Below are 27,668 nucleotides of genomic sequence, written 5' to 3'. Positions count from 1 at the left end.
GAAAAAAAATCATAGCCCAGAGCATCTGGTAGGAAGATGATGAGGTTGTTTCCAGGTCTGTTTTAAGCACAGAGGCAAGAGACAGAAGAAACAGGAAGTGCCACGGGGCAGCAAAATGTCAGTAAGAGGAGTGTGACCTGATTCAGTCTGAGTAGTCAAGCCCTCTCCCATCTCCTACATTTGATAAGCAGAAGACTTGAGACGTCTCTGCCCCTAAAGTAGAACGTGTGGGGGTCGGTATATCTGACTCAGAATTCACTGTACCCAAGAGACAGATCAAAGGCTGGTCTAGCTAATTTACATACAGGAAAGAGCATTTGTGCTTAAAGGATAAGACACCTCACCAGACACCTTACCTTACATGTCTATTACCGGGTAGGGCAGTTTGTCATGCATTATGCACCTATATGGGCATATCAGTTGTTTAAAATTATTGCTAGTTCTGAATAGACTGCCATTTGTTCTGGTTTGTCAAGTACTCATTTCCAAATATTTTGAGTATCATCCCTCCACATAGGCACACACAAAATATAATAAAATGAAAGGGCTTTGGTTCTGGATTAATAGGGAATATGTACACTACACCTTAAATGCTGTAACTGACACCCTGAATGTGAATGAAAAACCCTGGAAAGAAGGATGAAGCAGCAGTCTTGAGGTCTCTGAAAATAAAATAGTAGCAGGCAAACTGTGGAAGGAAAGCAGGCAGACTTGAAGGACAACAAACTCAGTGGTGCATTTCCCGTTGTTTCTTATGTCCTCAAATTTCCAGCCTAAACTCAAAGGAAATCCAAATCCTGGAACTGCACACCAGGGACAAACAGAAAGATCCCACACAATCTTCTCTTCTGGTTAGAGTGTGAATGAGGTGGGGGAGGGGGGCTGTATATGGAAGAAATCCCTGGCTCTGTCTTTTTACCTTACACTTCCAGGTCTGCCCCCAGGGAACCCAGTTCTCTTCTGGCAGCTGCCCCTGAGGGAATACTTAAATCTCCAAGGAAGGGGAATCCTCTCTACCAGAGAGGACCAGTGGTATAAGGAATATGATAAAATTGCAGGGAAAAATAGATAAATCCACATTTACAATCTGAGATTTATTCCTTTCCTAATAACTGACAGAATAAGCAGACAGAAAAATCAGCAAGGAAACAGAAGACTTGAACAACACTATCAACTTGACCAGACTGACATTTATAGAACCTTCCATCCTCAAAGAACATAATACACATTATAAGTGCATACAACATATTTAAGATAGATCATTTCATGGGCCATTATCCAAGTATCAATAAAAAATAATTCAACTCAAAGAATGGGTGTTCTTCAACCACAATGAAATTCAAATAGAAATCAATATGAGGAAGATATTTGGAAAACTCTCAAATGCTTTGAAACTACATCAACAAATTTCTGAATAACACCCATGTTTAAAAAAGAAATCAAAGGGGAAATTAGACACTACTTTGAACTAAATAAAAATGAAAACACTACTCATCAAAGTATGTGAAATGCAGCTAAAAGCAATTCATAGAGGGAACTTTATAGCACTAAAATTCCTATATTGGAAAAGAAAGTTTGTATATCAATGACCTCTGTTTCTACATTAAGAAACCACTAAAAGAGAAAATTAAACCCAAAATGGGCAGAAGAAAGGAAATAATAAAGCAGAAGTCAATAAAATAGAAAACAGGAAAGCAATACAGAAGATAAATGAAACCAGAAAGTGATTTTTTGAGGCCAATAACATTGATATACCTGTATTTAGAATGAGCAGGACAATAATAGAGAATACCCAAATTTCCAATATCAGGAATGGAAGAGGGGACATCACTACAGCTTCTACATATTTTAAAAGATCACTCAGGAAGAAACAGATAATTCAAATAGTCCTATGTTTATTAAAGAAGTTCAGTTTGTGGAGACTTCCGCCAAGATGGAGGCATAGGTGGAAACACTGGGCCTTCTCCCACAACCAAGTTTGGATACAACAAAAGTTTTGGAGAACTAGGACACATCCAAAGACCGGAAAACGGAATTATACGGAAGTCCGACAGCTACGAACCGTTCAACGAGGACGGTAAGAGGTGGAGCCAGCAGTGGAGCTGGGTCAGGCAGGGCAGACCTAGGAGTGCAGGAAGCCCGGACCTAGTCGGGGTGCAGAACAGACTGACCAAGGTCGCACATTCGCGCGCAGTGAGACGGACCACACAGGCCCTAGGGGGCAAACCCAGTGGTGGAGGGCTGACAGCGGTGGCACACTTGCGTGCCGAGGAGCGGGGCGCGTGGCCCTGGTGATGGTGGTGGCTGCGGTGCTGGTGGGGGTTGCGGCGGCGGCGGGCGCCGGACGCAGGAGGGAAGCCATTGTCCCTCTTTGACCCCGCCCCCACCTACGACGTCACAACCCAGCGACTGAGTTGCCCTGCTCTGGTGAAAACCTAGGGCTCCGTTCCTGCTACTTAACAGGCACGAACAGCCCAAAGGATGGATCAAGAAGAACTCAAAGTCCCAGAGCCAATAACTCTAAGCGACCAACAGATTGCCAGNGGGAGGAAGGGGGGAGGATGGGGGTGGGATGGGATGGGAGTAATACACAGAAAACTGTACTTGAAAAATAATTAAATAAAAAAATTGAAAAAAAAAAAAAACTTTTCCACCAAGAAGAATGAAGTAATAGCAATTCTATACAAACTATTCCAGGAAACTGAAAAGGAAGAAAGACTTCTCAACTTTCAACTAATTCCATCAGGCCAGCACTGAACCCTGATACTAAGGTCAGACAGACATTATAAGATAAGAAAATTAAAGATCAATATCCCACATGAACACAGATGGAAAAATAATTAAAATTGTTTTAGCAAATAAAATCTAGCAACTGTACAAAAACAGGCCACACGGGCTGGATCTGCTCACCCTGCTTCAGAGGGAGCAGATCCTACCTACTTCCTAACTATGCTTCCCAACTACAATGGTCCAAATCAAATGCGAAAATACTACACCGAAGCAGACTAAACTGACAAGGTTTACTGCTGGGGATCAATGACACGGACATCAGCTACCCCACACTCTGCCCCAAGGACTGGACTTATTCTAACATCTCCTTTCCTACACACTGTTTTCCATTGGGTTTACAATTTTTTTCACTTATTAATTTATGTATTTATCACCAATTCAAACCTGAGCCTTTTGTCTAAAACTTTTCTAAAGATAATTAAATGTATCAGGTGTCTATCAATCTCATTGCCTGAGGATGTCTTCTAACCTACTAGAATCTGGTCTGGTTGCCCTCTGTCCCTGTCTTTTCATTGTCGTCCTGAAGATTTCTTCACTTTCTCCTTCATCAAATTTCCCATTTTCTGTAACCCATTTCTTTTTATTTGGCTGAATTTTTCATTTTGATGGATCACATTCTCCAACATATTCCTAGAAAAGAGTACAAGGCAGGCAGGAAAAAAAGCTTTACATCTTAAAATATCTTATTTTTATATCTGATTAATAGTTTCAATACATATGAAATGCTAAGGTTGAAATTATTTTCGTTCAAAACTTTGAAAGTAATGCTCCATTTTTCATTCGGTTTCTAATGCTACCACTGGGATGTCCAAAGCTGATTGATTCTTCTTACTTTGTATATGACAAGTTTTTCCTCTCCGGAAGGATGAAAGATCTATTTGGCCTAGTAATTTGAAATTTCACCACAATGTGTTTTTGTTTGTGTTTATATTCATCCATTGTACTAACACTCAGTAAGCTTTTTAACCAGGAACCTCAAGTGCACAAAAATTCTCTTGAACCATTTGTTGATTATTTCTTTCCTATTTTCTCTGTTCTTTCTTTTTGTAACAAGTATCACTGAAATATTGAAATTCCTGGACTGATCCTGTTAAGTTTCTTAACACTCCTCACTTCTTTTCTATAATCTTTATCTTTCTGCTCAACTTTTTCAAAGAGTTCTTCAACATTAATTTTCTAATACTTCTACAAAGCTTTTGATCTCTGCTGTCAGAATTTTAATGTGGAAAGCCTCTTTTAAAGATCAGAATATGGAACTTCCAGCCAAGATGGAGGCACAGGTGGAAACACTGTGCCTCCTCACACAACCAAGTTTAAAGACAACAAGGTTCAGTAACACAAACACAACCAAAACAGACAGAAAACTGAACTGTATGGAAGTCTGACAACAACAAACCATTTATCCAGACGAGTAAGAGGGGCCATTGCCCCCCTATGACTCCACCCCCACATATAGCATCACAAGGCAGCGACTGGGTAACCCTGCCCTGGTGAACACCTAAGGCTCTGCTCCTCATATGTAAATGGCACAAACAGACCAAAACATTATGGCTCAAGGAGAAGAACAGCTCAAAGCCCCAGAGCCAATACTTCTGATCAACCAAGAGATAACCAACTTATCAGATGCACAGTTCAAAACACTGGTGATCAGAATGCTCACAGAACTGGTTGATTTTAGTCACAAATTAGATGAAAAAATGAAGGCTAAATTAAGTGAAATGAAGGGAAATGCACAGGAAACCAATAGTGATGGAAAGGAAACTGGGACTCAAATCAAGGGAGTGGACCAGAAGGAAGAAAAAAATGACCAAACAGAAAAGAATGAAGGAATAAGAATTCAAAAAAATGAGGTGAGGCTTAGGAACCTCCAGGACACCTTTAAATGTTCCAACATCTGAATTACAGGGATACCAGAAGGGGAAGAGGAAGAGCAACAAGGGGAAAAGGTATTTGAACAAATAATAAAGGAGAACTTCCCCAATCTGGCAAAGGAAATACACTTCCAGGAAGTCCAGGAAACTCAGAGTCCCAAAGAAGTTGGACCCAAGGAAGAACATACCAAGGCACATCATAATTACATTAGCCAAGATTAAAATGAAGGAGAGAATTCTAGAAGCAGCAAGAGATAAGGGGACAGTCACCTACAAAGGAGTACCCATCAGACTGTCAGCTGATTTCTCAAAAGAGACCTTACAGGCAAGAAGGGGCTGGAAAGAAGTATTCCAAGTCATGAAATCCAAAGACCTACATCCAAGACTACTTTATCCAGCAAAACTTTCATTTAGAATGGAAGGGCAGATAAAGTGCTTCTCAGATAAGGTCAAATTCAAGGAGTTCATCATCACCAAGCTCTCATTATATGAAATGTTAAAGGGACTTATCTAAGAAAAAGAAGATCAAAAATATGAACAGTGAAAAGACAGCAAACTCACAGTTATTAACAACCACACCTAAAACAAAAGCAAACTAAGAGGACAGCTAGATCAGAAGTGGAACCAAAAATATGGAGATCACATGGAGGGTCAGCTACAGGGGAGTGAGAGGAGGAGAATGGGGGAGAAGATACAGAAAATAAGTAGCATAGACGGTAGGTAGAAAATAGACAGGGGGGAGGGCAAGAATAGTACGGGAAATATGGAATCTAAAGAACCTGTGACACATGGACATAAACTAAACTGGGGAATGGTGGGGGAGGGGGTGTGCAAGGGGGAGGGGAATGAAGGGGGGAAATGGGACAACTGTAATGGCATAATTAATAAAATAAAATAAAAAGATTTAAAAAATAAAGATCAGAATATTATTCTTTTATATTATTTCCTCTTGTTTCATGGCTGTATTATTTTCTCTTATTTCCCTGAGGATGTTAATAATGGTTCTATTATTTCCCTCTGCAAAATTTCTTTTCTGCATCTTTCACACATTAGAGGGTTTCTTTAAATATCTAACAATCTTTGTTCAGCTGCTTATGTTTAGGATATAAGAGGGCTCAAAGGCTGATTGGGAGTTTTGATACATAAAGTGATCTAGCTGAGCTGTTTATTTAAGAGGTCTCTGGTGACTACATTTATGTGTCTTTTTTTTAGCCAGATTCCTCAAAATGACTAAGTAATGAGTTAAAATTTCCAAATCAACCTTCAAAAGACTATTTTTATAAAAGTAATACAACTCTAAAACTTGAGAAGAATGAAGTTGAAAGAAAAAGGGAACAGGATTATGGAAGATATGAGCCAGGAGCTTTTAGAGGATTAAAACACTACACATTCGTATACCTAAGCTTTGTTTATTGGTAAGTAAAGTGTCTCTAAAACAAAACTCAGTAGTGACTGCCTAAAATTTTGTAATATATTAAGTTTAAGTTCTCAATTCTCATTCTCTTAAGAGATCAGATCATTCATTCAACAATATTTTCTCAGTAACTACTCTATACCAGGAACTCACTCCTAACACTGAAAATACAGCAATGAATAAATCAGGCAAAAATCTCTGCAGTCATACAGCCTTCATTCTAGTTTTGGACACAAAAAATAAAATAAATACAAAGGTGGTAAGTACTATAAATAAAAAAGAAAAAGCTAGTCAAGTAATTTTAAACAAGGTAATTAAGGGGAAGACCTATCTGAAAATGTCACTGATACACAATATTTTTACCTTATTTGGAAGCTGTCACTTCAAAAAAAATTTAAAACCTATGATAAATTTTAAACGAAAATAAGAAAATCCTACCTTAAGACAGTAATTACAAACAAAAGCCAATTCTTCTAAGAGCTAAGACTACACAGAGGGCATTGACGAAGTTTTAAAAAGCCAGTGTGATGATACTCCAACCAATGTTACTGTTAAACGTTTACTGATACTTATAGTTACAGTCCAAACAGTATACTTAGACATATACCACAATGCTCCAAAATTACTTATAACTTTAATATCATTTAAAAAATGACATGAGACTATTCTTCATTTTCTTCTAGCTTGAATAAATGACATCATATGAACTTTAAGACTGTAATATTTAAAGCCCCAAATTTAAAACCCTAGAACAGCTATGCTAGACCCAGTGAAAACCTCAGTCCTCAGGTCAAGTACTAGGAAGGTATAGCTGATATCTTCTTTTTAATATGATAATTAGTTCAGTGAAAATTTACCTTGCCCAGAGCGGCTTTGGCGTGAGTCTACACTTGACTGTCTTCGATCCGGTGGTTCCTCGCTCCCTCCATCTGCAGAAAATGAGAAAAAGTATAAGACACAGATATTCTCTGGTTCTGCCTGTATCTTAAAATTAGTATATCTACTATTTGTTTTCATTCTTATAATTTTAATCATTAAAATATTTAAGGGCCCTGGCTGGCGTAGCTCAGTGGATTGAGCACAGGCCTGCGAACCAGAGGATCGCGGTTCAATTCCCAGTCAGGGCACATGCCTGGGTTGCAGGCCAGTTCCCTGCAGGGGCCAGTTCCCAGCAGGGGACGCGCAAAAGGCAACCATACATTGATGTCTCTCTCCCTCTCTCCTTCCCCTCTAAAGATAAATAAATAAAATTAAAAAAAATATATTTAAGGATATTTCCTACATAAACCAAAAGTTCTTATCCTTAGTTTTTTCTGTGGAGATAGTTTACCTTCCCCTCTTAAAGGGTGTTCTTTACTTATCCACATACATATAAACTCTACTTTGCATAAAATGTTATCAACTCTGAAGTTTATTCATAGAATTCTAGGGTTTTTTAAACAATTTTATTTATTTACTTTTAGACAGAGGGGAAGGGAACGAGAAAGGGAGGGAAACATCCATGTGTGACAGAAACACCCCCTGGTGGCCCCCTGCAGGCCCCCAGCCAGAGAGCTGGCCCACAGCCCAGACGTCCGCGTGATGGGTAATCAAGCCGGCAACCTTTCAGTTTGGAGGCCGACACCCAAGCCACTAAGCCACGCCAGTCAGGGCTAGAATTCCATTTCAAAGCCTTGATTTAAACCAATGTCTAAATTAACTATAGCTGCTTATTTATCTGAAGTATGTCAAATAATAAAAATTATGTTTACATGTTTTATGAGTGATAAAATTACGTAATACATGAAAGAGCAATATAAATCAGAATCTGAAAAACTCAGGAGACAAAAACCAAGAAAGAATGAGAACTAAACCAAAAATAATTTCAGTAATGAAACCTACACTATAACAAAACAGCAAATAAATACAAAAGATCTTAAAGAAATAGAAGGTAAAAGGATAGAAAACTTAAAAAAATTTTTTTTAAAAAACATTTTAATTAAATTGCAAGAAGGTGAAAAATACTGGAAATAGGCCAAGGGGATCCAGCATATGGATAAAAATACGAGTTCCTAAAAAGAACAACCAAAGTGAGAAAACATACAAATTAAAAAACTAGATCCTGGCTGGTGTGGCTCAGTGGATTGAGTGTGGGCCTGTGAACCAGAGGATCATGGTTCGATTCCCAGTCAGGGCACGTGCCTGGGCTGTGGGCCAGTTCCCAGCAGGGGACCCACAAGAGGCAACCATAGACTGATATTCTTTCCCTCTCTCCTTCCCTTCCCCCCTAAAGATAAATAAATAAATCTTTAAAAAACTAGAATTTAAGAATGTTTTCCAGAAAAAAAAGTGTCTATGTATGTGTCATACACACACACAATTACAAGTCTGTGTAAGTACAGGTCTACATACCCACACAAACATATACATACATGTACACATATATAAAATTACATATTACAAGAGTACCATGTGTACTTAAGATAATCAACTTAGATCAATGCACCAAGACATTTCCTACTAAAATTACTGTACTTCAGATCACAGAGTTGGCTTTGCACATTAAAAAGAGTCTCACTACTTCCGGCCAAGATGGAGGTGTAGGTGGAAACACTGTACCTCCTCGCACAACCAGGTTTATGAAAAACAAAGATTTAGAAACCAGAACACAACCAGAACAGAGGGAAAATTGAATTGTACTGAAGTCCAACAACAACGAACCATTCAACCAGACGAGTAAGAGGGGCAGAGTAGGCGGCTGGTGGAGAGGGGTCGGGGAAGGAAAAAGTGGCCAGACTGACCCAGGCATACAGGTAGCAGTTGGTAGATCCCAGGCATGGGTGGCAACAGCAGACCCAGTGAGGGTGCAAGGTGGCTGGCTGACTGTGGTCACACATTCATGCACAGATAAACCAGGCAAAAAACACCAGTAGTGAGACAGACCACGCAAACCAGGGCCACAGGGCCAGGAATTAAAGCCTAAAAGCACCAATTGGAAAAACTTTCTGGGGTCATGGTGCTGGGAGAGGCTTCTAGGCTCATAGAGAGTTCGTTGGAGAGATCCACAGAGTCCTGGAGGGTACACAAGCCCACACATCTGGGAACCAGCACCAGAAGGGCCCAATTTGCTTTGGGGAAGCAGCAGAGGGGACTGAAATCCTAGAGACAGCATGGAACAAGCACCATTGTCCCTTTCTAACCCCACCCCCACATACAGCATCACAACCCAGCGAATGGGTCAACCCACCCTGGTGAACACCTAAGGCTCCGCCCCTCATATGTAACAGGCACAAACAGACCAAAACATTATGGCTCAAGAAGAACATCTCAAAGCCCCAGAGACAATACTTCTTTTTTTAAAATTTTTTAAAGATTTTATTTGTCTTTAGAGAGGAAGGGAAGTAGAGAAGGAGAGAAATATCAATGTATGCTTGCCTCTAGTAAGTTCCCTGGTGGGAACCAGCCTGCAACCCAGGCATGTGCCCTGACTGGGAATAAAACCGTAATCGTGTGGTTCGCAGGCCCGTGCTCAATCCACTGAGCTACACCAGCCAGGGCCAGAGCCAATACTTCTAACCGACCAAGAGATACCCAATCTATCAGATACACAGTTCAAAACACTGGTGATCACAGAACTGGTTGATTTTAGTCACAAATTAGATGAAAAAATGAAGGCTAAACTAAGTGAAATGAAGGGAAATACACAGGAAACCAATAGTGATGGAAAGGAAACTGGGACTCAAATCAAGAGAGTAGACCAGAAGGAAGAAAACAAACGACCAAACAGAAAAGAATAAAGAAACAAGAATTCAAAGAAATGGGGAGAGGCTTAGGAACCTCCAGGACATCTTTAAATGGTCCAACATCTGAATTACAGGGGTACCAGAAGGGGAAGAGGAAGAGCAACAAGGGGGAAAGGTATTTGAACAAATAATAAAGGAGAACTTCCCCAATCTGGCAAAGGAAATACACTTCCAGGAAGTCCAGGAAACTCAGAGTCCCAAAGAAGTTGGACCCAAGAAGGAACACGCCAAGGCACATCATCATTACATTAGCCAAGATTAAAATGAAGGAGAGAATCCTAGAAGCAGCAAGAAATAAGGGGACAGTCACCTACAAAGGAGTACCCATCAGACTGTCAGCTGATTTCTCAAAAGAGACTTACAGGCAAGAAGGGGCTGGAAAGAAGTATTCCAAGTCATGAAATCCAAAGACCTACATCCAAGATTGCTCTATCCAGCCAAGCTTTCATTTAGAATGGAAGGGCAGATAAAGTGCTTCTCAGATAAGGTCAAGTTCAAGGAGTTCATCATCACCAAGCCCTCATTATATGAAATGTTAAAGGGACTTATCTAAGAAAAAGAAGAGCCCTGGCTGGTGTAGCTCAGTGGATTGAGCCCGGGCCTGCGAACCAGAGGATCGCTGTTCGCTTCTCAATCAGGGCACATGCCTGGGTTGCAGTCCAGTTCCCAGCAGGGGATGCATGAGAGGTAACCATACATTAATATTTCTCTCCCTCTCTCCTTCTCTTCCCCTCTAAAGATAAATAAATAAAATCTTTAAAAAAAGAAAAAGATTAAAAATATGAACAGTGAAAGGACAGCAAACTCACAGCTATTAACAACCACACCTAAAACAAAAGCAAACTAAGAGGACAACTAGATCAGGAGTAGAACCATAGAAATGGAGATCACATGGAGGGTTAGGAACAGGGGAGTGGGAGGAGGAGAGAGGGGGAAGAAGGTACAGAGAATAAGTAGCATAGACAGTAGGTAGAAAATAGACAGGGGGGAGAGCAAGAATAGTATAGGAAATATAGAATCTAAAGAACTTGTGACACATGGACATGAACTAAAAGGGGGAATTGGGGGGAGGAAGAGTTCAGGGTGGAGGGAATGAAGGGGGGAGTGGGACAACTGTAAAAATAAAATAAATAATCAATAAAATATTAAATAAATAAATAAATAAATTCAGATAATAAATGAAAAACAACACAGAATTAGAACAGCACTGAACTAACAAATTAATAGTTCTACAGGCACCAATCATCAATAGCTGATAACATCAAAAAAGAGTAAAAACCATATATTTTATGCCTCCTAATGGTAGGAACACAACTAGTTTTGCCAAAGCAATCAAACCTGAGTCCAGTCAAACCTCTGAATTTAGCAGTCAGTTTTCAGGAAAACAAAGGACAGAAGAAAATGCTGAATTGCTCTTGAGTGCACCATCAACAGGACTCAACCTGTGGGAAATTCTGCACATCAAACAACCCAGGTCTTTCAACAGATAAAGAAAAAGAGATGAAATACTAGAAATCCTAAATGACTATGGGATAAAGATTTAATAAATAAATTTCTATTTTTCAAAATAGAAAACTAAATCAGAAATCTGTAGTATCATATACCAAGCATTGGGATGTGTAAATATCATCACCTAGTCAAATTTTCTTCCTAATGATCACTTAATTTTTTTATGCTAGTATAAAATAGATTCCTTTACTTGGGAATCAATTATAATGAGCAACAGTCTTATTCAGGAATGCTTTAAATTGTTAGTTTTCAGGTTTTTCTTTGTGAATAAAACAATATATATGTAACACAGTCTCTCTTTTAACATCAAAACATGTCCTTGAAGCATGTGAGAAGTAACAGGAATAAAATGTAGGTTATTTCCCCTCACCAGCATTGTCTTCCTAAACAGAATAAGAAAATAAAAATAAATAAAAACAAGGCTTCAAAGAGAATAAAATTTGCATGAGCTGTAAAGTATCAGGGTACCAATTAACACAACCCATAGGAAAAATACAGGCAAGAAATAGTTTAAGACGTAGTTTTGAGTCAGCGAAACAAAAGCAAGACAAAAAAAATCACCAATGTTGACACAATTATAATCTGAAATAATTTAACTGTCTGAATTTTTAAAATTACCAGTAAATCAGAGGTATTTTGCAGTAAATTTGAGCAATTCACTCCACAAGGGCTGACTGACACTAACTCTCAAGGAAAAGTCAACAGTTAAAGATTGTTAAAGAAGAATAAACTCACCACTGCGCCAAGATGGAATAGTAAAAAATGTCAGCTTCTTTAAAAGTGTTTGTGGTATGCTTATGGAACCAATGAATCCATTAATCCAAAATAGTAACATTGCAATGATGTACAGTACTTTAAATATTTTTGTTTTGCTTAACACAATTCCTTCAGTGTTACAAATAAGACCTCCCACATATAACACTTATGTTTGTGGACAAAACAGGAGAATTTTGGTGGTCAAGCAAGTCATTTGCATAATGCTGATGACCTCATTCGGGAGTATAGAAGGTAGATCAGGGCTGTGCATGTGAAGTTAGTTAGGATTTATCACCAAACTTGAGTTAAAGACTTACTTCAAATACGAAGGGTGGGGCAAAAGTAAGTTTACAGTTGTTCATGTGGAAAATAATACAATAAGTAATAAATAATAATATAAAAATAAACTCTGTGAGTACTCACAACTGTAAATTCATTTTTCCCCACCTGTATTGTGAATTTAAGAGAGGAAAAACCTACAATGTAACAGGTACAGAAATAAAAAAGACCTCACTGTCCAACTCAAGTATTAACTTCTCAAATCAGAGGTGAGGTTTCCTGGATTTGAAATAATCATCAGAGAACATTTTTTAAATCAGCATACTGATTTAAATCCAGCAAATAATATAAAATAATATATATTTAATACTTAGAAACACTGTTAATAGATTTCCTATTCCCATTATTTCAAAAGGGAATAATGTCATAGAAGCATTTACCTCATAGGACAGACAGCTTTCAACTCAGGTATATTAAAGCACTACAATATTCCCAGTAAAGAAATGCCAACCATATAGACCATATTCAGCAATTAGTGACTTCCTAGGAAGGAATTTAAGTTAGAGAAAGTCTAGTAGGAAAGTGCCTAAACAATTCCAAGAAAAATATTTTCTTTCCTACAACCAAGGCATACTTTAAATGATTTATTATTGTCAATTCAGGATCATAATATTATGGCTGAAAAATAAACACTTTAAGTGACCTTGAATTTGGCAACCTAAGTCCATTTTTAGTGTTCCCAGCTAGAGTAAGAATTAGATTAGATTTCTGAGTTCAAATTTTGAAGTTGTCTTCAATCCTCCTTTAGGAACTTAAATATATGACTCTAATAGAAAGCATGGGAGATACTGAAACTGCATAGAATATATATATATATGTGTGTGCATGTGTGTGTATACATATATATATATGTATACAAACATATATATATATATAAGTTTATATATATATATATATATACATACTTATATATATATATATATAAGTTTTACTATTCAGGTATGAATAGTATACTTTTAATGAAGTCTATATAAACTTGTATACACTTACTGCCACAAGGGCAGACAAGAACTGGAGGACATAAATGAAATTTAAAGAAAATGCAAAAGAAAGACCAGGAACATAAGCCAGATTTATTTATCAGTGAAGGGCCACTTATAAAAAGGTACATACACACAATGTTCCCTGGCTACATAAGCACTCTGATAACCAGAAAAGATAAAAAGCAGCTCAGCTCTTTAGGGTTCAAAAAGAGAACAGAAACGGCTTTGTTTAGTATGCATTCTCTGCTGGGTACAGGGCTGGTAAAGTCTCTACAACGTTATCTCATTCAACATTAATAATAATTCTATGAAAAAAGCATTATGCCAATTCTAAATGTAAGATTCAGACTCAGAGAAGTAAAGTGACTTTTCCCAAATCACACTGCAAATAAGTAGCAATCATAAAGTTAAAACTGTCTGGTTTCAAAATTCTGTATTCTTTTTAAGATTCTCCACTGCCCTCTATTACAACAACAAAAATCATTAAGGTGGAGGTTGGGGGGTGGACAGGAACTGAGGGGTAAGAGAACAAAAGCAGACAGAGACCAATTAAGAAGCTACTGCAAAAAACCAGAAGAATGAACACTTGGGTTATCCTTGTTTTGGGTGACTTCAACAGTTTTTTAAAGGGTACTGGTTAGGACTTGTGTAAAATATCCCTCAGTTGGAGTACATCTGATGTCGTCTCATTAGACTGAGGTTACAGGATTTGGAGAGGAAGACCACATAGGCAAACTGCCATCCTCATCATATCATTTCAAGATATTATCAGCAGCATGAAACCAACTAGACTAAGTATGTGTACATACATATATACATACCCTATGCAACTGAAAAGGAAAAATGAAGCTCTATCTTCTTAGACTGGGCCAACACCAATGTAAACAGCCATTACCGACTTGGTCCTTTACTATGTGTCAGTCACTATGCTATAAGTTTTACACATTTATGTCATTCAATCCTCAATAAAACCTTACGAGAAAAATAATAATTTTCTTCTTAATAGATCAGGTAAGAGGGGTTGAGACTTTAAGGCAATCTGGCCACAGTTATAAAGCTATTAAGTAACAGGATCTAGGATCTGCACCCAGGCTGGATTCTAAACCTGTTCTCTTCTCCACCTTTCTATGTCACCTCCTTGCAAAACAGAATATAGTTTATTTTCACATCTAGATACAAACACATACAACATGTTAGACAGCTCTAACAGTATAATTGCAGAGAACAGAAAAAGATGAAAAAAATCCCAAGGTAAATTTAAAACAATCTGATTTCAAACTTCCCCTCAAATTGGTTACTCAGTATAGTCATTCAAATTCTTAAGCTTAATTAATTTAACAGTTTCCTCTATGTGTTTCTCTGAAGTTTCTTATTAAACATAAATATCTCTACACATAAGCACTATTTAGACTCATAGAAAGATAGAGCTAGAAGGAATTTGTGCTTCTTTGTTGTTTTTCTCAATTTACACTTTAACATTCTGTGAAGTTGGAGTTTACAGGCTGCACAAAAACAGGCAGTAGGAGGGATGTGACCCACAGGTTACAGTTTGCTGAACTCTGTCTAGAACATATAAAGAACATCCATAAAACAATAAAAAAGATAAATAATCCAAGAAAAACAACGCATACAGGACATGAGGAGATTATCAACACAAGAGGAAATCTGAAAGGCCAATAAACACACGAAAGAATATTCAGCCTCACTAGAAATTAGAGAAATAGAAATTAAATAAGTATAATATTACCTTTCACTTACCAGACTGGGGAAAATGAAGGAGTCTGACCATTTGAATGTTGGCAAGGATATGACAAGACAGAAACTTTCAAGCACTTCTAAGAAGTATATATATTGGTACAGTAACACAGGAGAAAAATATCTAGTAAAAGTGAAAATGTAAATAACCTACATCCTGGCAATTGCTCTTCCAAATACAGTCCCTCAAAAAACTCTTACATGTGTGTAAGGATAATCACTACATTATTTGTAGTAACACAAAACAAACCAAACATTGAAATAAACTCTAATTTCTATTAGGAGAGTAACGGACAAAAGAAAAACACTCATAAAATTGAATGCTGTACAATATATAAAAGAAATAAAACAATTCCATATACAGCAAGAGCAAAATCAGCAAGATCCAGAATTATAAGAATAATGATATCACATAGTAAATTTTAAAACACATAATACTACACTAAAAATTGTTCCTGGATACATTTATATTGGGATTTTTTATCTCTGATAAAGAAGATTCAAACATCACTTTTTTTAACCAAATTCTAAATCTGTCTGTATGAGTCTGTATTAGCTTTGTGCGCATCTGTGTTAAGATATGGTTACAGCAATGAGAACTAGTGAAAATATATGCCATATTGTATTCTGAAAGTTATAAGGATTAACATTTATGAAAATTCACACGAAGTACAGAATGCACTGAAGGGTGCTAAGACGGAAGAGATAGTAATTTAAGTGACAAAGGGAAATCCTAAAATAAGGAGGTGTGAATGGAAGAGAAAATGAGAAGACCACGTTAGGAAATATTCAGAAGTTTTAATCAACTGGACTTGATGGTTTATTAGGTGTGGGCGCTAAGTGATAGAAAAAAGTCAGTTAAAGCAACTTTGGAAGAGATGTAGCAGAAAGGTTTTCTCTGTTCTGTACTTTCTGCCACATTATATGTACAATGTATGTTCCTGAGGGCTAACAGTACTGTTGAAATAGTAACTGAAAGAAAAGATAAAAAAAGTCTGGGATCACACAAGTACAAATTCTGGCTCCAACACTTACTGTATAACTTCGGTCAAGTCATTTAAATTTCTTTTTCTCTGTCCCTGTTTCTTCATCTACTAAATGAATAAAAAATAAACTTATCCCATAATGTTGTGAAAATTAAATGAGTATAATTATGTATGTGTGTGCATGTTTTTGTATAGACACACAAAGTGTTTGCTACTATTATTCATTCATTACTAGGTATCCACTAAGTGCTAAGGCATCATACTAGGTGCAGGAGAAGCAGAGGCGACAAGCTGATATTGTCTGACTCTTTAGTACATATAGCCATTACGCTGTGATAGACATGTGAGCTATTGTGCTGTCTCCTACAATTCCTAAGCTATTATTTCTCAATCTGTCTGAGCCTATTAAGAATTTTCAAGTAATTTAATCTTTCAACAATTGCTAAAAATCCATGGAAAAGGTTTACGGTTATACAGAGAAAAATCTCTACTAATATACAAATTTATGAATTTTGTCATTTTCTAAACTATATTTTCACCCCCATATGCCAAGGTTGCAGGTTCAATCCCTGGTCAGGGTCAACACAAGAAGCAATCAATGAACACATAAATAAGTGGAATAACACGTCCATGTTTCTCCTCCCCCCCAATCTTCCTCTCATTCTCTAAAAATCAATAAGTAAAACTTCAAAAAAAATTAAACTGCGTTTTCATCCTTATCTCTAAATTTCCCATTTTATTTCTTCCATCCTTCTAAAATATTCATAAATAAATTTAATGTTAATCTAAAAGAATCATAAATAAATAAAATCCCCAGAAACTTATCTCCAAATTTCTCTCCTTGTTCTAAGAATATATTCATTTTTTATTTATTTTACTCTTAATCACAATGTTAATCTGAAAGATTCATAAATAATACCCTCAGAAACTACCTGGATCTTCAAATTACAAAGACAACAATGGTTAAATGAATATTAACAGGGTTTTTTAATTGCTCAATTGAAAACAAATTACTCTTTAGAATAAAATCTCTTGATTTTACACAGGAATAGATTATTAATCATTTTCTTTAATAAATGATGTTTCTTTATTGTCGAAGGTATCTCGTACAAGTCACTCCCTCATCAACTTACTCTGTAATATTCTCCTTCAACAAAAGGTATCTTAATTGCATCCAGCTCTCCATCGCGAATGTACAGTACTAATCCTTGCCAGCCATTTTGTTTTCAGCTTGTAACACCAGCAGCCAGCTGCCTTCAGCCTGACTCTATTAGCATATCGGATAATTTAGAAAATAAGAACAGAAATGGGATCTAAAGATACAGTTGGTTTTTATCAGACTGTATCTGTATATTATATATTACTCTTTAAATATGCTTTATTCAGATGCTTCTCTACTTCCTTTCAATATAATTTCTTTTCTTAATTTAAATGCTTGTTTCTGCTTACAGTAATTTTTCTTTCCCCCAGATCCTACAAATGAGGCTGACCTGTTACTGTTTAAATACAAGAATTTTCAAATTTTAATAGAATAAACTACAAGCGTATTTTAAGTATTTTCTATAAAAGATAAAAGGGTAGGATACTGTAATTTATAACTATATTTCAGCAGACCACCTAACCAAGAATAATAAATAAACAAAAGCTAACCTATACTGTTCTTACATCTCAAGGGTTTTTCTAATACCTAGGAGACAGCAAACGACTCTTCCCCTGTTCTGACTTGCAAAGCCTGCTGTTTGAATGTCAGTAACAATGTGCCCTCTCCACACATCACTGAAGTCTTAGATGACGAATCATCTGATGCAATTTTAATAAAGTGAAGAAGGGTAGGGCCAAAGAGTTTCGATTAGTGTCCTGTTCTTCAGAACTCTTTTCCATCACATCCCCTCCCTCTCCAACAAGTCCTACTCATCCATAATTAATAAGTTCTGAATTATATTATTCATTAACCCATTCTATCACTTAACATAAAACTCCTTTTAGGGAGACCCTTGTAGTTCATTTAATAATACTATTTAGAAAGTTTGTTAACTTGAAGGAATAACACTCTCTTGAAGTAACAACAAGAAAGAAAAAAGGCTAAAGTGGGGGGGGGGAACCTGCAAGAAATAAATTGTTTGAAGGATTGCTGAAGTGCTTTAACAACTTCATTTTCTCTTCTAACCCCCTCCTTGTCTCCAAGGCATTTTTGTATTTTGACTGTGATGCCAACTAACCATCCAGGCTGCTGTAGAAGCCTCTGGTTAGAAAGGATTTCAAGGCTGCTGTGTCTTGTGAGGAGCCAATCAGGTTTCTTTGTTTCATCTGCAACATTCCATCAGGGTTATATAACATTTTAGATACATGAAACATTCTAATAATACAGCCTATTTCGATCTATAGTTACCAATCTAATGTCACTAAATCTGGCACAAAAATAATGATGACCGATAATCATAACCCATAATGATTCCGCTGGGTTATTAAATAAAAGCAAAGGAATACAGTACAGAAGAGAATATTTTTTCTTTTGGGGGAGAGGAGAGAGTATATTTGCTTTGTCTAAACAAATAGTTTTTAAAAATAGAAATATGAGCAATTTGCAAACTAGTAAGAGTAATGCTGATTCTTATTATTTCTGTCTACAGTAAAGTGGCTAAGGCAACCCAATGCAGTTGCAAACGCCATACAGTTAATTCCTATTTTATTCAACATGTCAGTTGTACAGAATAAAACATTATAGATTGTAAACTCGAGTTTAATCTTTTGCAAAAAATTTTTAAACCACAGAAAAATTAAGTGAAGTATTTAAAATACCTGGACAAAATATGTTTTCAAACAAGAAAATCTAAACTTTAAATGTCATACCCCAATTTAACATCTGCAATACTAATCAAAAAATTTTTACACCAGCAGCACTGTTACCTATATAATCAGAATACTCACAGTGCTGGAACCAGACAAATCTCTCTCTCTATCTGTCTCTCCCCGCCTCTCTCTCTGCTAATGCTGCATAACTTAAGTATTACTGTTCTGTGCCATTAATACAAAACTCAGATTTTCAAGAACACATTAGGCTGGAACCTATGGACCTAGTAGTTTTCTTTCTTTTTACAACTCAAAAGCATCCCACATATGATAGTTACAAATCAGCACAGGATTAAAATAGAGTCTGAATGTATAAAAAACAGACTCTGTTGGGTGTGGCTTAAATAAATGTATCTTGCCTCAACTGGACAGCTCCCCAGTAATATGCTACCACCGAAATTCAAAATATAGAAGTACATAAGTAAAGTGCTTTCTGGGAAAGAGTGGGAAACTAAACCTGTGTTTTTTTTCTATACCTGATGTTCAATTGTTTCTTACACTGTACTTCTAGACAGTGCCTTGAGTAAATGCTGAGCACTGCCCAAGAAACCAAAGATAGAGAAATTTTACTTGTCCTATTTTGCTTATATTATACTCACTGTCTATAACATGGCTCTAGTTACAAACATTTTGCTTTCATAAAAGAGGTAATCATTTAAATCATGACTATGTGCAATGCGAACTCACACTGCATTATAGTCATCAATAAAACATGAAGTGCCAACTCCAGTATTCATTCTACTTATTTGCCATCTCACCAGAGAATGCTCTACTAATGCTCTCTACTATTATAAAATGAACAATATAGGAGACATTGGTAAGAGCTGCGACGAATGTGTAACAGAGAAAATACAAAATCTGTAAGTATTTTTAAAAATCTAGTATTAACAAGAGAAACCTTTCATGTATATGCACATGTGTGTATACGAACACACATTACATAGATTTAGTACAAATAAGAAACTGTTCATAAGCTACCATGCATGCATTTTTAGTGTTACACATGCAATTTACCTGGAACCTCTATATATAGGGGCCATACAGATTTCAGAACTATACATTTTCATTCTTAAATGGCCGTAATCAAATATTAAAACAGCTAAGAATAACTGACATACTTAACTATAGCCAAGCTTTTAATCTCATTAAACAATTTGTTTTGCTATTCAGTATAACAAACCCACCTTTGAGGCATATTGATGGTTATTTTTCCCCATGCCCTGTACGTGCTGCACCATTTTGCTTGTCTTCTGGACAGTGGAGAAATCAGCAGAACAGCAGTGAAGGAGTGTACTGGAGTCAGCAGAGGCAGTGCCAGCCTCCTACTGCAGTCTGTATATTGAACGCACTCAAACCCACAGGTGCCTACGTAAATCCTCCGGCTGCAGACTGCAACTTAACGTTTCCTTCGGCAGGAGATCTATATGCTGGTTTCACTTTGCTCTAACCCAGTGAATGGACAGGATGCACAACAGTGTGCCATCTTTTACAAAGGAATTTTACATAAAATACATAGAAATTCTTTATTAAGTAGTCAAAAATGAGTGACTTTGAAAATGAGAAGTATAATAAACAAAGTATGAAGATTTAAAATGATAATTACAAAAAGAGAAATTCATTTCTAGTATTTTAAAATTTCTAAACTGATCATTTAATGTTCTCAAGAAAGAATAACATTAAAAACTAATATACCATGTGTCTTACATATTCTTGCATAGCTTATGCAAGTAATTTTTTTCAAATGCCATAGTGTATCATGTGTAAATGCATATAGAGGCTTGCCTCTAAACATACCTTTCCTAAAAAATAATTTATAAGAAGAATTTATCTATAAAAAGGCAAAGGAATCCAAGTAAACCAATTTTCAAAAACTGACAGATGAAACAAGAAACAGATTCACAATCCTTTCACATAAACTTCAAACACTTATACTCTCGTCCCATCAAAATTATCAAATTTGAAGATTACAAGAAACTTTAAAGAAGACAGATAAGTTTAATTCTAATTTTTCATTTGAACAAATGAAGGACCACAGAGTTAAGGCTAAATACCTTTCTCAAGGTCACATAGATGGACAGTAGCAAAATGTGATCTTCTAACTCCAAATACTTCCTTTTATAAATAAGAATTACTAAAACTTGCCTAAGATTAAACAGTAACATGATTACTTCTATAACTCTTAAAAAACTAAGTTTTTGGTTAAAAACCTTTATAAAAAAAGAAATCTCCAACCCAAATGGTTTCACCAGTGAATTCTACTGATACCAAACATTTTAAAAAATACCAGTTCTACACAATCTCTTCCAGAAAGAGAATACTCCCAACTTATTTTATGAGGATAAAATTAATATCAAACTAGATAAAATAATTACAAAAACACAAAGGGGAGGAAAATGGGACAAATGTAATAGCATAGTCAATAAAATATATTTTTAAAAATACAGACAAATATCCCTCATGAACATAGAAACAAAATCCTCAACAAAATGTCAGCAAGTCAAATCCAGTAATGTGTACACACACACACATACACACACTCTATGACCAAGAGGGGTTTATCCCAAGAATGTTAAGTTAGTTAAATATTTGAAAATGACTCAATGTAATCCATCATATTAGTGGTTCAAAGAAGAAAAATAACATGATCATATATCACTTGATGCAGAAAGAGCATTTAACAAAATTCAACATCCATTCATGATAAAAACTAGAAGTAGAGGAAAAATATCTCAACTTGATGAAGAATACTGATAGCCAACATCCACCACACTTATGGTCCAAGACTGAATGCTTCCCCTAAGTTCAGGAACAAGGCAAGAACACCCACTCTCGCCACTCTTGGCCATCATCTTAGTAGACATACTGGTCAGTGCATACAGACTGGAGAGGAAGAAACAAAACTGTCTTATTCTCAGAAGACATTATTGTTCACTTAAAAAATTCAAAGTAATCTACCAAACACAAACAAACAAAAGATCTCTCAGAATTACTTGAGTTTAGCAAGGTCACAACACAAAGTCAAAAGACAATAATAAATCATATATATATATATGTATATATATATATTAGCAATAGACAATTATTTTAAAACCAAATTTTAAAAAATATTGCGAATGGCTTTTTAAAAAATACTTAGGTATACATCTAACAAAACAAATACAATGTATGCTAGAAACTATAAAATGTTGATGACAGACATCAAATAAGACCTAAATAAATGGAAACACATATTTTCATACACTAAAAGACTCAACATGGTAAAGATTTCAATTCTACTCAATTAGACCTATAGATTTAATGAAATTTGAACCAATATCCCAGAAGGGTTTTTAAAATAGACATAAATTCTAAAATTTATATGGAAAGGCAAGGGATCTAAAACAGCTAAAACAAGTTTAAAAAAGGACAACAGAGTTGCAGGGATTACATACCCTGTTTTAAGACCAACTATAAAGCTACAATACAAGACAGTGTGGTATTGGCAAACAGATAAAAAAGAGATCAGTGGAACAGAATAGATCCAAACAAACACAGCCAACTGGTTTTTGACAAAGGTGCAAAAGTAATTCAAAGGAGAAAGGATAGTCTCTTCAACATGGTATTAGAACAACTGCATATCTATATGTAAAGAGCAGACACATATCAATTTTGACCTTACATAAAAATAACAAAATGAATCATAAAACTAAATCTATAAAATATGCAAGATTTAGGAAGAAAAACATTTAAAAATCTTTATGACCGGGGTTAGGCAAAGAATTTTTAGATACACTATCAAGAGCATGATCCATTAAAAAAGATACATTGGACTTCATCAAAATTTAAAACTTTTGCTCTGCACAAATCACTGTTATGAGAATAAATAAAATAAGCAAACCACATTCCAACACAGGACCTTTATCAAGAATATATAAAAGACTCTCAAAACTCAAGAATAAGAAAACAACCAACCTAGTTTATTAATTTTTTTTGGAATTTTATTATTTTTTAATTTTTAAAATGTTTTATTGAATATGCTATTACAGTTGTCCTATTTTTTCTCCCATTTATTCCTCTCCACCCTGTACCCCGCCACACACCATCATTCCCCCACCTTAATTCATGTCCATGGGTCATATATATAAGTTCTTTGACTTCTCCATTTCCTATACTATTCTTAACCTCCTCCTGCCTATTTTGTACCTACCATTTAATGTTTCTTATTCTGGGTACCCTTTCCCCCTCTCTCCTCCTCCCACTCCCCTGTTGCTAACCCTCCATGTGATCTCCATTTCTGTGGTTCTGTTCCTATTCTAGTTGTTTGCTTAGTTTGCTTTTGTTTTAGTTGTGGTTGTTATTAATTGTGAGTTTGCTGTCATTTTACTATGCATGTTTTTTATATTCTTTTTCTTAGATAAGTCCCTTTAACATTTCATAAATAAGGGTTTGGTGGTGATGAACTCCTTAACTTCACCTTGTCTGGGAAGCACTTTATCTGCCCTTCCATTCTAAATGACAGCTTTGTAGAATAGAGTAGTCTGGGGTGTAGGTTCTTGACTTTCATGACTTAAAATACTTCTTTCCAGCCATTTCTTGCCTGCAAGGTTTCTTTTGGGAAATCAGCTGATAGTCTTATGGGAACTCCTTTGTTGGTAACTGACTCCTATCCTTTGCTACTTTGAAGATTATCTCCTTTTCTTTAATCTTGGGTAACATAATTATGATGTGCCTTGGTGTGCGCTTCCTTGGGTCCAATTTCTTTGGGGCTCTCTGAGCTTCCTGGACTTCCTAGAAGTCTATTTCCTTTGCCAGAATAGGGAAGTTCTCCTTAATTTTTTTCAAATATGTTTTCAATTTCTTGCTCTTCCTCTTCTCCTTCTGGTACCCCTATGATTCGGATGTTGGAACTTTAAAGTTGTCCTGGGGTTCCAAAGCCTCTCCTCATTGCTCTGAATTCTTATTTCTTCATTCGGTTCCAATTGGATGTTTATTTCTTCCTTCTGGTCCAAATTGTTGATTTCCATCCCAGTTTCTTTCCCCTTATTGTCGGTTCTCTGTATATTTTCCTTTATTTCACTTTCCCTCTATTTTGGGACTATACTCAGCCACTTCTATGAGCATCCTAATTACCAGTGTTTCAAACTCTACATCTGGTAAGTTATCTATCTCTTCATTGCTTAGTTGTATTTGTTTCTGGAGCTTTGACCTGCTCTTTCATTTGGGCCATACTATTTTGTCTTCACACACCTATTAGACAGGAAGGGGCGGAGCCTTAGGTATTCGCCAGAGTGGGGCAATCCACTTTGCTATGTTGTGGCACCATATGTGGGAAGGGCGTGAGAAGAAACAATGCTGCTTGCTCAGCTCTCTGCTGGCTTCCAGCTACTTCACTCACTACCCACAAGCAAATTGGGCACTCCTGGTACTGATTCCCAGTGGGTGGTGTTATGTACATTCATAAATAAGGGCTTGGAGGTTATTTATAATTCATAAATAATTCTAGGACCCTGTGGGTCTTTCTAATGAACTCTCCTGTGAGGCTGGGAATTTCTACTGCCACCTCAGCCCCCAAAGAGTTTTTCAGTCAGAGGTTTTGATGCTTTATTTCCTAGTGCTGGAACCCTGGATTGTGCGGTCTGTCTCACTCCCTAGCTGTTCTTCCTGGTTTATCCTCATGCAAATGTGGGACCAACTGGTCAGCCAGCCACAGCCTTGCTTCAAGTCCTCTCCATCCAACTGCCCATCTCTGCCCCTCTTACTGGTCTGTATGAATGTTTCTTCTTTAACTTCTTGGTTGTTGGACTTCCATACAGTTCTATTTTCTGGAAGTTCTGGTTATTTTTTGTTCTTAAATGTGTTGTTGTCTTTCTTTTGGTTGTGTGAAGAGGCAAAGTGTATCTACCTACCCCTCCATCTTGGCCATAAGTTTCCAACCAACCTAATTTAAAAATGGACAAAATATCCAAACATATACTTCACCACAGAGAATATATGAAAGGCAAGTAAGCACATGAAAAGGTGTTCAGCATCATTAGCCATTATAGAAATGCAAACTAAAATCATAATATCACTACACATTTATTAGAATGGCTAAATTCTTTTAAAATATTTTTAAATTTAAAAAATTATTTTTTAAATATTAAAGACTAGCAAGGATGTGGAACAATTGGAACTCTCATACAATGCTGGTAGGAACGAAAATGGTGCAGCTACTCTGGAAAGTAGTTTGACAGTTTCTTACAAAGTTACACCTACACCTACTGTATAACCCAATAATCCCACTCCTAAGCACTGACACTGAAGAAATAAAAACTTATGTCACACAAAAACCTGTGCATGATTACTTAATGGCTCTATTCATAATTGCCCCAAACTGGAAATATCTCAAATGTTCTGTAGTGGATGAATGAATAAACAAACTGTAATACAATGGTATAACATTCAGTAATAAAAAGGAACAAACCATTACTGCTGATGGAAACAAAGAATGGCAGTATAATACAATATTCTGAGTCAAGAATGAATGTACTAATCAACTAGTAGATGAGTAATATCAGAAGCAATGGTATGAGGCATGAGGTAAATTTTTAAAGCAAATATATACAGCCAAGCATTCTTTTGAAAAAAAAAGGTTTTTTCTTCAATATTCTCTTTCTTGCACTGTACATCCCCCTTTTCAAACAGCCAAGTCTTTGTGGTTAGCATGGAAGGACAAATCTGCTACAAATATTTAAATTTGAAAAACCTGCCTCCTTACCGACACACCCAAAGTTTCACATCATTAAAAATATATATATGTATTCAGGAGAAAGATTAAGTAAATCCCCATCTACTCCCACTCCAGAATACAGAAGAATTCACTTGTCAAGAATAATCAAAGAAATGTATCTTCTGGAATTATGTGACGGTTTGTTTCCCAGGCAAGGCCTCTGAAATCCTATGTAAGGTTCAGAACTCAGTCCTCAGCTTACAGGCCAGAAACCAAGTCTTTAGAACTTGGTTAGAACTTGGTTAGAACTTGGTTAGTCTTTAGAACTTTCCAAAATGGATAAGACTCAAATAGATTCAATCACACCATAACAAGTCCCTATCACCTGGAAACATCGCAGCAAAATATTTAGTATTACAGACATAAGGAGGTACTGTCTTTCCTCTTTGGGGGAAAATGTGCGTCCATCTAACTCCTGGTGTCAGAAAGACTGCTATGTTTAAAAAAAAATCCATAGCCAGATTAATAAAACAAAGTGGCAGACTCCACTGATTGCATACACAACCCCTTCTTTCATACTAACTGAACACTGGTTTTATTTCAGGTATTTGCTTCGGGTACTTGCAGGTTCTCTTCCCAGCCTCCAACGTGAACCTTAATTAGTAAGTAAATCTTAATAACAGTAGTTGTAATTACATCAATTAGTTTAAGAAAAGTTATATGCTATAATTTGGCCAATGGGGTGTGAGGGGAATGGGGGAAGGCCCCTCCCCCATTCGAAAAGTCTATCTTAATCTTAAAAGGGACTCAAGAAAGGGCCAGTTGTTCTGGCAGTCTCCGAACAATGTTGTGTTAGGATACAAAAGTTGAAGGTATGGCAGTTGTTCTGTAGCTATGTAAGGACAAGTGACAACAATAACCAATATCCTAAAAATGGCAGAACAAAAAGATGGAAATTGAGTCCTTGATTATGATATCAGGCTTCAGATTCAATTTATCTATAATCACCAACTCTCAAGAATTCTTTATTATGTGAACTTATAAGTTCCTTTCATATCTCAGTCCCTTTAAATTGGGTCTTTGGTAATTCTAACTGTTCTAACTGCTAAAATAGCAAATATAACTGAGCAGAAAAAAGACTATCTAGAACCTAATCATATTTAAATTTTAACATAAAATTTTTATTTCCTACAGAAATTTGAAATTTAATAAATCTGAAGACGGGAATACTAAATTTAGATGTTAAAATCTTTTTATTCACCATTTCAAACTCTGCAATGGCTCTCTTGTGGCTTTAAGGATATAATCCAAACTCTTTAGCAGGTCATACAAAACACATCATTAACTGTGAGTGATTAACCAACTACCCATTCTTTTTAGCAACTTTCTAACTCACTCTAGGTTCCAGGAAGAGAGAATTTTTGCAGTTGCTAGAAATGCACCACGTAGGCTCATATCTACCATCAATGCCCCTTTCTCTGTGTGGACACCTAACACATTCCTATCCTTCAAAGTTCAACTTGCATTCTCCTCCCCTCCCTGCTAATCCTCCAACTGTATTTTCACCGTCAGTTTAGGAATCTCTCTCCTCTATTAGATTTAGAGCCCCGAGAGTGGAAATTATCTCCAGCATGTACCACAGTGCTTAATACACAGTAAGCACTAACACATCTTTGTTACGCGATTTAATGAACCACTTTGGGGTAGTCATACCTTACTGTACGAGACGATGTATATTTAAAACATATGTACCATCACAGCACTATTCGAAAGGGTCACTAAATTATTGTAAAATGATCCCAAACTAGTTTTATCTGATATTTTAAAATAACAAAATATAAGGTAATGTTACAACTTTTCATAAAATTGATGCCATGTGACAAATATTTATTTAAAAACACGGGCCAAGGATACAAAAATGGATGAGATGGTTTTATTCCTAATA

The 27,668-nt window shown here is 36.3% G+C and overlaps 1 protein-coding gene across 3 annotated transcripts in view; it reads right to left on the bottom strand.

Moving 5' to 3' along the window:
* The window catches only part of TANC2 (tetratricopeptide repeat, ankyrin repeat and coiled-coil containing 2), a 321,540-nt gene that overhangs the window by 227,503 nt on the left and 66,369 nt on the right, over positions 1-27,668 (bottom strand). For all 3 annotated transcript variants that reach the window (XM_037070369.1, XM_037070370.1, XM_037070371.1), the window contains exon 3: positions 6,933-7,004. In XM_037070369.1, coding sequence (XP_036926264.1) covers positions 6,933-7,004 — 72 coding nt within the window. The remainder of the gene's footprint in view (positions 1-6,932; positions 7,005-27,668) is intronic.

This window comes from Sturnira hondurensis, unplaced genomic scaffold (assembly GCF_014824575.4).
Source record: "Sturnira hondurensis isolate 20B ecotype Veracruz unplaced genomic scaffold, ASM1482457v3 Scaffold0018728, whole genome shotgun sequence".
In the NCBI taxonomy this organism is placed as follows: Eukaryota; Metazoa; Chordata; class Mammalia; order Chiroptera; family Phyllostomidae; genus Sturnira; species Sturnira hondurensis.
Note: the sequence above shows the minus strand (reverse complement) of the source record. Positions and strands in the feature narration are given on the sequence as shown.